Genomic DNA, 12,933 nt, shown 5'->3' with positions numbered 1-12,933 from the left:
AGTCTAATTTTAATTATGGATTGCTTGTTTCTTTAGTTTATTTGAAAATTAGTCACAAAGTTTGAAAACTCTATTTGTCCTGCCTCTAATTATTTCTTGTAATACTTAGTCAAACATAGTTCTATCTTGTGGTGCAACTTTGATTCATATTGATTGTTGGAGTGAACATTGTCTAATCTTGGTTGGAATGATGAGGATCACGTGGTCTTGTTATCCCCTCATGGAGTCTAAATTATTTTCTTGAGAAGAATATTTAAGAAAATAGTTGTTTTAGGAAATAGAGAAAACAGCTAGCTAGAAATATATTTTAACTGAAAATTAAATTTCAATATTTTCTGAAAAATGCCATAGCATGCATTTTAAGTTTAAGCTGCTCGGAAAACGTCTCCTCTTTATTCTTTACCTGTTGGGAAGTTAAAAATCTTTTCCGAATGAACCGAGTCAACAACCAACCTTCTAATTTCTCACGAGACGGCTCCCGCGTAAAATGATGGGAGCCACGCAGACTTTCAATCGACCCACAGATATAAACGGTTGGATATTCGCTAGATCATTCCTCTTGCTGAACGGGTGAATCTTTGCTCGGGCCGAGGGTTACCCGCTCCCGGCATCCCCCCGCCCCCCCCCTCACCTGCCCCTTGAGCGGAAAATAAAGAGAAACGGTCACTTTTTGAGTGGCAAGCAAGGAGGCGCTGAATTTCAGAACGCCAAGCCTGGTCGAAGAGTGAAGCAGAAGAAGAGGGCAGAGATTGTGATGGAGTCTGTTTCTCCGGGTCCGGGTCCGAGTCCGTCCCAATCTGCTGGTAGTGGGGCATCGTCGTCGCAGCTCAATCTACCGCCTTCCTTATCCAGAACTGAGCTCTCTCTGGAAACTCCTTCGCCTTCCTTCCGCTACCACCATCCGGATCGTCTCGCTTCTACGCCTTCGCCTTCTCGCACAATCTATAGTGACCGCTTCATTCCGTGCAGATCCAGTTCTAATTTCGCTCTTTTCTACATCTCCCCTTCTTCGGCTGCCTCCTCCTCGTCTGATCCCCGGGAGGAAGGTTCCAGCACTTATTCAACTCTCCTCAAAACGGTCTTGTTTGGTCCGAATACACCTGAGAAATCCCCTGGTGATCGGGATTCCCCTTCATCCTCCGGAAGTACTCCTTCAAGAAATATTTTTAGGTTTAAGAAGGAGATACGGCGGTCTCCTTATGCTTTCTCACCGGTTGGATTTGATGGGGCGTTGCCTGTTGTTATACCCAGTCCGCCCAAGACGCCGCGGAAGGTTCCGCGGTCCCCTTATAAGGTTGGCCTTGTGTGTTTTCTTCTCCATTTTCAGATTTGTTCTCTTTGGATTCTTTTTTTTTTCTAATTTGGTTTTCTTTTGTTTTTTAGGTGTTAGATGCACCTGCATTGCAAGATGATTTTTATCTGAATCTTGTTGATTGGTCTTCGCATAATGTGTTAGCCGTGGGTTTGGGAAACTGTGTTTATCTGTGGAATGCTTGCAGTAGTAAGGTGACCTTTCAGCCGTTGTATTAACCATTCTACCTGAATATCTTATGTTTCCGCATTGCAGATTGTATCCTATTTTCGGCAACCTGTTTACGAAGTTTTCTGGTGACTTTTCTTGAAAATTGCAGGTTACCAAATTGTGTGATTTGGGAATGGATGATACTGTTTGCTCAGTAGGGTGGGCCCAACGTGGAACACACTTGGCTGTCGGCACTAATCTAGGCCAAGTCCAGGTGAGTTTTGAGGTCTAATTAACCAGATTTTTCTCAAAACTATATATTCATTTGCGTCTAGACTGTGTTTGGACCAAAGAAAACAATCTTGTTTCATTGATTAGAGGAAACTCATCAATATGATTGATATCTTTCCAAAACACGTACCCAAGTTTCAAGGGGAGAGTTCTGCATTGAGTTAAATGTAGATTTTGCTATCTCTGCTTTTGAGTATACTCAAGTTCATGCAATCTCTCTAAGCACATCTCTTACAGAGAAATTAATGCACTCAGGAATTTGTAAAGTTATGTTCTCTAGTCCACCTCTAAGTTCTTATCCTACCAAAGGTTATTTTTTGGTGTCACATAAGAAAAGGTAGTTAGCACCAATCTATCACTTAATTTCAGCTATTGGATGTAGCTTGTCACTCCTAGCTTCTTATGATAAACCTGATATTAACTACCTTATGAAACGTAGATGGACATACAGCATAATTTAATGGAAAATCTACAACCTCCTGCAACTTAACTTGAACTGAATGCAGTTAAACTGAAATGCTTGCTTCAAAAAAGTGTGTATGAGTCTTTCAAAAAAGAAAGTGTGAATGAAGTTTGCTCATGCAGGCTGTTTATCCTTAATCATTGGATATGTTGCACACATGATCTGTATATTATACTTGTTTGACAACTTAAGGCACTGCTATGTTCAGATATGGGATGCATCTCGCTGTAGGAGGGTCAGGACTATGGATGGCCACCGTATGAGAGTTGGGGCTTTAGCCTGGAGTCCATCTCTATTGTCGTCAGGTAGTCGGGATAGGAATATTCTCCAACGTGATATCCGTGCTCAAGAAGATGCTGTTAGCAAACTCACAGGGCACAAGTCAGAGGTTAGATCCTTATTATTTTATTCTACCATATAATTTTCTTCTTTTCAATTTTCCAATTGATGTACAATAATACAGCTATTATTTGCAGTCACTTATTCTATCTTCTCTTACCGTAACCTTACATCACCAAGGAAGAAATAAATAAAACTAAAATTTAGAGCTGGAGTACATAGCTAAGAAATAGCAGACTAAGAAGCTATTGTAAAAATTTCAAAATATTTATTTAAAGTCTGACATAGGATGTCCCAGTTATTGTGAGAAAACTAATCTGAGAAAAGATTTGATATGCTTGTCCCAGTTACAGTTCTTATCTTTGTGATCTGAAAAATTAATCTGAGAAAAGATTTGATATGCTTGCCCCAGTTGCAGTTCTATCTTTGTGCTCAGACCAGGCAATGCACTCCATTTATTTCTTGCAGTTTGTATCATGTAAATTAAATGCATCTAGAGTGTTTGTAACTGAAGCACCTAGTGGGGCATCGGCTTGCAATTTTAAAAGTGCATCTCAGTGTTCACTTAGCCCAATTATCAAATAGCTGTTTGAGCTTTGGTAAAACTCCTACATTTCTGTCTTTGTCTGTGAGAAGATTTTTTTCAGCCATTTATTGTATTCGAGAACCCTCTTCTTCCCATATATGCATCATGGGCTAGGAAAATTATTAACTTATTTGGTACGAAATTTTGGCTTTTGGTTAAAGCTTTTGATGCAAGAAAGCCTATATAAGCTTTGCACTTTGCCGTGGGATTTTATGCTCGCGGACTTGGGTTTACTATTTGCTGGTGTAATCGGAAGTTTAAGACAGGTAGCCTGTTGGACAGATGACAGTAGCTTCACGATTCAAACATACTGTGAAAACAGATGCATATAGATAGGAGGAGGAGAAGGAGAAGACAGTAGAGAAAAGGGAGAGGAAGGAGAAGAAGTTGAAAATCAGCGTGTAGACTGCTGCAAGATAGGGGTGAGCATGACCCCTAATTAGGTTTTATTAGTTAAGTGAGGGAGGGACTATAAAGACAGAAAAGCTCCTCTGCTATACTGTACATAATACACTTGAAATAAATAAAAAAAGGCCAAATATTAAGACACTCACGTTTCTCAAGTGGTTTATTAAAGATGTCTCCCAATTGTTCAAAAGACCAGACATAAGGATTAACAATCTTTCCCTATAGCATCTTGAATAAAATGGTAATCCACCTCAATATGTTTCGTCCTCTTATGAACAACAGATTGTTTTCAATAAATATAGCAGCCTGATTGTCACGTTTCATAACTATAGGTCACTGACTTGAAGCCCATTTTCCTCCACAACTGATTTTATCCATATTAATTCACTAATTGTATGTGTCATGACTCTATACTTTACTTTTGCACTTGATTCAACCACCACACTCTGTTTCTTACTTCTCCAACTCTCTAAATTTCCTCCCATATAACAATAATATCTACTTGTAGATCTTATATCTGATTTTGACCCAGTATAATTATCATAAGAATATCTCATAACATCAACCTTACCTTGTGGCTTATACCACAATCATTTTCTAGGAGCTCTTTTTAGATATTGCAAAGTTTTGTGCACAACTTCTAAATGTATTTTGTGTGGGGATTCCATAGATTGACTAACCACTCCTACAACAAAGAAAGTCTTGTAACTGTAGCATATAGTAGCTTCCAAACCATACATCTATATTGTGTTTTTGTCTCGAAGTTCAGAACTTGTGTCATCCTAAAGAGCAAGATTAATTTCAATGGATGTTTCTATAGGACGTGTACCAAACAATCCATACTCTTCCCACATGTCTATCACATACTTCCTTTGAAATAAAACAATCCCTTTTTTTATTTTGGGCTACTTCAATACAAATAATATATTTCAACTACCCTGAATCCTTCATCTGAAAATGTCTTGCTAGATATTCATTAACCTTTTGAATCACCTTAAAATCATTCCCAGATAAAACAATGTCGTCTATATACTCAACTAGAATCACAACACCAGATTATATTTGTAGCACAAACATAGAGTGATTAAAATGGCTCCTAGTAAATTTGAACTCCATAATTATGCTAAATTTTTAAAATCGCTCTTTGCGACTATGTTTAAGGTCATAAATGGCTTTCTTCAATCAACACACCTTCTTTTTTCCCCTTGAGCAACATACCCAGGAGGTTGTTTCTTGTTTACTTTGTTAAGTTATGGAGCCTAATCAAAGCCTTACGTTGAGCCGGTACGCGGATTGACCTTCGCGGTAAGGTTGTCGCGGGGGTTGGAAGGGGGGTGGGGAGCCTCCGAGAGGTCCATGATATATTGATTGTTATTTCATTAAGGGTAGTTTGGAGATTTCATTCTTATATTGTGGTTGCTCTAATTTCCCCTTTATATTTGGGGCGTCGCTATTAGGTTTTATCATCGTGGAGAATAATCTGTTGCGGCCCGAGAGAGGTTAGAGAAAAACACGTGAGTGTGTGCGATTTCTCTTGTAAACTATTTCATCTTCATAGTAGATTATTGCAGCGGCAAAAGACAGGAAGTAGTCTCACCTTGAGGCGAACCTGTATAAATCTTGTTTGTATTCTCGTGTTTGCTTTTTCCTTCTTCCACAATTATTATTATTGTTCTCGTTAGTTTGGATTTAGGGCATTTAATTCCTAACATACTTTTTCTTTCAAATCACCATACAAAAACTCATTTTTAATGTCAAGCTGAAATAGGGGACATTCTTTATTTATAACTATTGAGATCAAAATTGAAGGTGACTCAAAAGTGGTTATCAATTGGTGCGTAAATAAAGATCGTCCTCTGTGGCGGCATTGGGATACGTATTATGATATATGTAATTTAATTTCTACTTTAAATTGTAAACGGAATTATATTTCTAGATCTGTTAATCATTTAGCGGATGCCTAGGCTAAACTAGGCGTCTCTCTCCAACACCTTGTTGTGGAAGGAGACCCTATCTAGCAAGGTATTGTAATCTCTCTTTTTCTTTTAATACAGCTTACACATCTTATTTCAAAAAAACAAAAAAAAACTATTTTGATCAAAATTTGAATAGAAGTCTAGCAACTAGTTGACATGATTCACACTCGAAAGAAAATATTGATGAAGCTTAGCTGGTAACTGATGAAGCTTTAGCTGGTGATGGATGTCCCAAATGCAAATGCCGCATGTATGGAGAGGTGATAGTTGCAAATGCCAATGCCTTTGGAATAGATACATCATCTAGAAAGTAGAGCCCACCTTTGTCATGCTCCGAACCAATCGTCCTCGTTTGAAAATTCTGAAAAATACATGAGGTAGGGAAAAATGTTACAATGTAATTCAAAGACTTAGTACTATTCTCACAGATAAAAGACTAATTGGAAAACAAGGAACAAATAAAATAGATTGCAGGGACATATGAGGGGGTAGGATGAATAATGCTCTCCCCCTGAAATGGAGAGGTAGAACCATTGGCCAATTTAACAGTACGATAAGAGTGAGAAGGATTAATAGACTAGAAACATATTTGCATACCTGACATATGAATGGATGCTCCTGAATCAATGATTTAGGAGGGAGAATGGGACACATTCAGTGCTTGTATACCTTCGTTTGCCATGGTGGCACTTGACGAAGGATCGACTTCTTTGGAAGTAGAAGATGTGGGCATGGAGGATAGATGATCCAGTTGTTGTAATAATTTCTGAATTTCATCTTGTGTATTATAAGACTGTTTCTCAGGCAAGGTAGCATTTGCTCATGCCGGTTTGCCAAACTTCTCCAACCACCAGTCAGACCACAATGAGCACTTTTTTTTTTCTCCTCTATCACCTTGTCCACGACCTTGATTGGAAAAGTCTCTTCCATGTTCTCTACCATTTTCTCCATGCCCATGGGAGGACTCAAACCTGTTTGGGGTTTAATTTAAATTTAGAGCAGTTGCATCAACAACCTTGGCATATTTCTCACTTTTATGAACCATTGTACCTTTTGTACAAACCACACTATTAAAAATTTGTTCAAGAGTTGACACATCATGATTTGCCAGCAATTGAGTTTGAATTGCATCATATTCTGGTCCAATACCATCAAGAAACTGAGCCACTTGAATCTGACTTCTCTCACTACAAAGTTCATCAGCATTAGTAGGAAATGGGTTAAAGGCACTTATCTCTTGCAAAACCCTCACACTTTAGTAAAGTACTTGCTAACTGATCAGTCACCTCTTTGCATATTGACATATTTCTTGTATAATTCATATACTTTTGATAAGTTATTTTATGAGATAAAATAGACGTGAGTGTATTCCTCATAGTGTTTGAGGTTCCGCAACTCATAACTTGATTACTAAACCTGGGCTCCATGCTAAGACTGGTCATAACTTGATTATCTTCAGCCTCCCAATCCTTAATTATAGGGTCAGTAGGAGCTTGCTTAAAGTTATTTTGCCTTTTCTATTTGCCTTCGAAAATATTTGCACAGATCTGGACCAATTTGAATTTAGTGAGTCTTTACTATCTGAATCCCCAATTGGTTTAATAGGATCAACAATTTTTGTAGTCTCAACCATTATATTTCTTAACAATCTCACACCACCTTTTACTCAATGCTGGAGTAGCAAAATCAGCAAGAAAAATTTTCTCTCCTTAACTCAGCCTGCAACATATCAAGTAGGCCCCACAGGTATCAAATTAGGGCATAAAATCGACTTCTTACACCCTCAAGCTTCTATCAACTTCTCCATAATATATTGGAAGACTTCGATTCCCAATTTCAGAAAGTAAATCAATCAAATCATGAACCAATTTCAGCTTTTAAGCTAACACAAGAATAGAAATGATGACTCAAGCAGTTTTTGAGACAGGAAAAAGAAAAAAATTAACCCTCATGGGTGTAGTAATAATAAGTAACTCATTGGGCAGTAGTGACCATCGACCTAATGGTTATGGCAGAAAAAAATAGGAAAGATTTTACCTTTATTAACTCAGCAGGACAATTTTTTTTTAAAAAAACCATTCTTGTAGAGATTGAACCTTAAGAAGAAGGAACAAATCTGCAAGCGAGGAACTCCCAAGCTCTAAGTACTGCACTGATACCATGTGAAAATAGATGCAAATAGGTAGGAGGAGGAGAAGAAGAAGAAGAAGAGAGAAGAGAGAGGAAGGAGAAGAAGTTGAAAAGCAGCGTGTAGGCTGCTTCTTGATAGGGGTGAGCACGACATCTAATTAGGTTTTATTAGTCAAGTGAGAGAGGTCTAAAATGACAGAAAAGCCCCTCACCTGTACCAGTATATAATGTACTTCAAATAAAGAAGAAAAGGACCAAATATTAAGACACTCTTGTAAACTAACTCCTTTTTTTTTAAATGTAGACTAACTCCTAACATGGTACCTAGCCACTAGGATAAAGTATTATGTAGATAAAATTACCAATATACCCCTGTACCATATTTTCTAACATATACCTTGCTTCATTTGACCTCTTTCCAATTCTTTTGTGCAAATTCATTTGAAAGCCTGTATTCTTCATAAAATCCTATGATTGACCTCATAGATGTAGCCTGCTAATGGGTTGATCTCATTTCTTCACTGAGGACTTAACCAATCATGAAATTTTGGAAGTCCTTAGTAATTTGAAGGCCTCAATCTTTATGTTCCATTGTGGTGTAACTTATGTCTTGATTCCAACTGGTAGATGTTGAATGGATTGATTCTTTGTGGGAGGATAGGTCCAGTGATTGGTTATTCTGTACTTTGTAAAGAAAATATTGGGTGCCTGAATCTATTTGTTTATTTGAGATAGCAGTAATATCAGTTCTTCTGGTCTTGACCTTGACAGTACATCGATGTACTGCTTTATCTTGATTTTGGTTTGACATTTTCTCTTCTTTGATTTAGGTTTGTGGACTGAAGTGGTCTTACGATAACCGCGAATTAGCATCAGGTGGAAATGATAATAAAGTGAGTCATCTCTTTATCAGTAGTTTGAAGGATGATGCACCGTCCATCACTATAATTTGTAAAGTTTTGTCTTCTTTGACTTACCATTAATTTGCAGCTTTTCATTTGGAACCAACATTCAACACAACCTGTTCTCAAGTACTGTGAGCATACAGCTGCTGTAAAAGCTATTGCATGGTCCCCACATTTGCATGGGCTTCTTGCCTCTGGTGGAGGCACTGCTGACCGATGCATTCGCTTTTGGAATACAACCTCCAATATGCACCTCAGTTGCATGGACACTGGAAGTCAGGTACTTCATTCTTGATTTCTTGAATCCAATGACAATTTTACTGGTCACCACCTTCTCCGAGTTCTCAGTGTACTTAGTGTAAGATGGAAAGGTTAGTCTGAGATGGAGAGGAAAATGCTTTTTGACAGGAAAATAAGGCCAATTTAGAGCAATGACTAAGATTGAGAATTAAGTCCATCTTTCGGATTTAGAAATATATGTGTGTGTATGTACATGTCTGTTTGTATTTCTATTGCTAAAGTTATTTCAATCCTGCTAGTGTTATTTTATAAGTCGAATGGACAGCTAAGGAGGTGTCCCCTGTTGGGCCTAACAGGCTATGGAGGTTGGTCCTTCAAATAGCTAAAGGTATTTTACATCATTTTTAACCTTCAGGAGTATTTCATCTGTCAATTTGAATATTATGAAGTTCTTTGATATACTTGGAACAACTATTTCTAACATTTAACACAATGGTCCATGAAGTAAGGTTTTACAGTTTTTTTTTTTTTTCTGTTAATACCTTATCTGAAATCATAATATTTTAGTATCATTTATCAGAAATAGAATTCATTGCTTTGGAGGGGGTACTACACATGTAATTGTTTGCTGAACATATCTACTGTGTTGCGCAAGCGGGCTTCATTTCTCCCGTAGAGCCTACTTCTTCTTCTGTATGTTTGCCAGTGAATAACATCTTGGAGAGGCACTAAAACATAAGTCTAAAATGCCAAAAATTATCGTTACTGTGTCAACAGTCATTAAGCCCCATCTCTTCCATGGCCAGGTATGCAACCTTGCATGGTCCAAGAATGTCAATGAACTAGTCAGTACCCATGGTTACTCCCAGAACCAGATAATTGTCTGGAGATATCCATCCATGTCGAAGGTAATCAACTTCCGAGGGAGTAAATCTAATGAGTAATTTAAATCTTGTTGTTATTTCCTCATGGGTTGAAGCATCTAGATATTACCAACTAATACTTGATTTATTGGTTCTGAAGTTAGCAACACTTACTGGGCATACATATAGAGTCCTTTATCTTGCAATCTCCCCAGATGGGCAGGTAATTTATTTCCAGTTCTGTATCTTCTCCATCATTCTTTCATTTGGCAAAGTCATGGTTATCATGTGTTTCCTTGGTCATTTGCAGACTATTGTTACTGGTGCTGGGGATGAAACATTACGTTTTTGGAACGTATTTCCTTCACCAAAGTCTCAGGTATTCCACAATAATCATATAGTGTTTACTATGAAACTGTTTTCTTTTGAAAAAAATTATTCTTTGTTGCAAATAGTTTCTTGTATAAAAAAAATTACATCAATTCTGAAGGAAGTTTTGAATTTGCATTGTAGAGTACTGATAGTGACATTGGAGCCACTTCCCTCGGAAGAACTCAAATCAGATGACACTTCTCTTGGAACAGCTCAAATCAGCAACTGAGATCAGTATTTGGAGATAAACATGAAACATTTAGTTTGGCTCATCAATCAAAAAATTTGTTTGACCATTTTGTGAGGGAAGAAGGAATAAACATGACCTTCTGATATGTGAACAAAGTCTTCGTGTTGCTCCCGCATCAAATGCGTGTGGAATCAGAAAATGGGTATACACAAGGAAACAGAAGTTTGCAAGAAAGAATAATCATGACCTTCTGATATGTGAATCTGCGGAGCTGTATTTTTTAATGTTTATTTCTGCATTTAAAGATAGCAATACATGAGGTGAGCTGAGAAATCTATGGCTCCCGCTTCTTGTAATGACTGAGAGGCCGAATGTGATTAAGCTGCAGGTAGACCAGTGTAAGATAACCAACAGAAATATGTATAGAAAATGTTGATTTTCCTGTTTAGAAATATTGTATCAAGAAATGCTGTTTGTGCTGTCACCAAGCTTTAACTGTAATGTGTTGTTTTATGTCGTGGCTGGAAACGCATAGGAGAGGAAGGAGGTGTTGGTTTCAAGATCTTCATCTAATATTCTTTTGATGATAATAACATTTCAGATTAATTATGTGCCTTGATAGATTAGTTGATCAAAACAATTTATGTTCTTTGCAACTCTCATTGTTTGTGGAAATCAAAATAGTCAAATAAACGACTTCAACAAAAAATATATATATAAAAAAAAAAAAGATTTGTTAGCACAAGAAATGTTCGAACAAAACACATTTGTAGATGCCTTGGGGCATAAAAAGACATGCTTGAATAAGATGAAATATCTGAACGAACCCTAACCAATAGAAGCTCTGACATAGAAAAATAGAATGTTTGAAGAATATAGCCAAGGACAGAAGCTCTTGCCATAGAAGGAACATTTAAGTAAGAAAAAAAAACACGTTCCCTCAAAAACTAAAGTTCTTGGTGAGAGTATTCAAACCAATTATATGATTTAAACAAAGGCTCACAAATAGTAGGTCTAATAGTGGAAGAAAACCCAAACAAAAGCATACCATAAAACAAGAATGTCCAAACAAATGAAGTTTTTCGAATGGTGGTGCTCAAGATATTGTGAAGAAACATTCAGAGCTCGATCCAATTAAGATAGTCTCGATAATGTGTGAGTGACTTATCTATGTATTTAGTAGCTCAAAGAGAAAATTTAGGTATTTTCTTATGGTTCTTAATTGAATTTTTATCGAGCTTCACTAGGAATCTTCTCAAGTGCTAAGACTCCATCCTCCAGAGCTAATCTGATGAAGTGATAATGCCCCTGTATGTGGTTTGTTCTGGCATGATAAACAAGAATCTTTGCTAAATGAATAGTACTCTAACTGTTACAATATAACATTTTTCCCCGTGCTTGAGATCTAATTCTTCCCAGAAAGACTACAACCATACCATTTCTTTGCTAGCTTCGATCACGAAAAAATATTTTGCTTCAGTAGTGGAAAGAACAACTAACTTCTGCAACTTAGAGACCCACCTAATGTGTATACATATCCAGTGGTATTCTTCTTGCCATCAATGTCTCTAGCAATGTCTACATCTACATAACCCTGTAATCCCAAGTTTGACTTTCTAAAACATAAGGCTGAGTCTGTAGTGCCTATCAAATACCTGAGAATCTACTTCACTGCTTCCCAATATTTTTTATCCGGATTACTCATATATCTGCTCACAACTCTCATTGCATGATCTATGTCTGGTCTAGTGCACATCATGGCATACATGAGACTACTAATAGCATAAGCATAAAGCACATTGGCCATGATGGATCACTTCTACTCTGTAGAAGGTGATTGCTCCTTAGATAGCCTAAAGTGACTAGCCAAAGGAGTACTCACTGGTTTTGCATCATTCATGTTAAATTTGCTCAGCACCTTCTTCACATACTTTTCTTGTGATAGTTTCAAGACATCAATGTCCCTAGTAATCCTCATCCAAGGATTTATTTTGCAGCACCCAAATCCTTTATTGCAAACTTCTTGGACAACTCCTTTTTCAACTTATCTATTTCCTGTTTGCAAACACCTGCTATCAACATATCAACATATAGCAGCAGAAGAATGTAGGAGTCATCAAGCTTCTTCACATAACAACAATGATTCACATGACACCTCAAGAAACCATTATACCATTGTCTTGGAGTTTGTTTAAGACCATACAAGCTCTTTTGAAGTTTGCATACCATTTTCGCCTTTCCTTGTGCTTTGAAACCTTGTGGTTGCATCATGTAAATTTCTTCCTCCAAATCACATGAAGAAAGGAAATCTTTACATCCAACTGCTCTAAGTGCAAATCTTCATTTGCTACTAGTCCAAGCACTGTTCTAATAGTACTCAATTTCACTAATGGAGAGAAAATCTCAATGTAGTCAATGTCTTCTTTTTGTTGAAAGCCTTTTATCACCAGTCTTGCCTTGTATAGCTTGTTGCCATCATGTTCGTCTTTTATTTGGTACACCCATTTATTCTGCAAGACCTTCTTCCCTTTTGGTAACTAGATCAATGGCCATGTCTAATTGGATAATAGTGAATCCATCTCGTCCTTCATGGCCAACTTCGACTTGGTTGATTCATCAACTAGCACGACTTCATCATAACTCTCTGGTTCACCTCTACCACTCAATAAAATATAATCCAGTGCAAGGGAGTACCTCTATAGTGATCT

General features: G+C 37.4%; 1 protein-coding gene across 1 annotated transcript; it reads left to right on the top strand.

Moving 5' to 3' along the window:
- Positions 1-634: 634 nt before the first annotated feature.
- LOC137947958 (B-type cell cycle switch protein ccs52A-like) lies at positions 635-10,771 on the top strand. Its single transcript, XM_068793829.1, has 10 exons — positions 635-1,294; positions 1,384-1,506; positions 1,632-1,736; positions 2,425-2,604; positions 8,486-8,548; positions 8,646-8,840; positions 9,607-9,708; positions 9,824-9,886; positions 9,974-10,042; positions 10,177-10,771. The coding sequence occupies exons 1-10, from the start codon at positions 755-757 to the stop codon at positions 10,228-10,230; spliced, it is 1,494 nt and encodes a 497-aa protein (XP_068649930.1). The 5' UTR covers positions 635-754; the 3' UTR covers positions 10,231-10,771.
- Positions 10,772-12,933: the final 2,162 nt, after the last annotated feature.

This window comes from Aristolochia californica, unplaced genomic scaffold, assembly GCF_029961685.1.
Source record: "Aristolochia californica isolate CCGP_79_NKW_82.1479 unplaced genomic scaffold, dmAriCali1.0.hap1 SCAF_13, whole genome shotgun sequence".
In the NCBI taxonomy this organism is placed as follows: Eukaryota; Viridiplantae; Streptophyta; class Magnoliopsida; order Piperales; family Aristolochiaceae; genus Aristolochia; species Aristolochia californica.
This window is presented reverse-complemented; position numbering and strand designations above follow the sequence as displayed.

Excerpts from the sequence above, each read along its gene's own strand:
- LOC137947958 (XM_068793829.1), top strand. The coding sequence starts at position 755 with ATGGAGTCTGTTTCTCCGGGTCCGGGTCCGAGTCCGTCCCAATCTGCT. Across the intron at positions 1,507-1,631 it reads GGAATGCTTGCAGTAGTAAG|GTTACCAAATTGTGTGATTT; the intron begins GTGACCTTTCAG and ends TGAAAATTGCAG. Across the intron at positions 9,887-9,973 it reads CAATCTCCCCAGATGGGCAG|ACTATTGTTACTGGTGCTGG; the intron begins GTAATTTATTTC and ends GGTCATTTGCAG.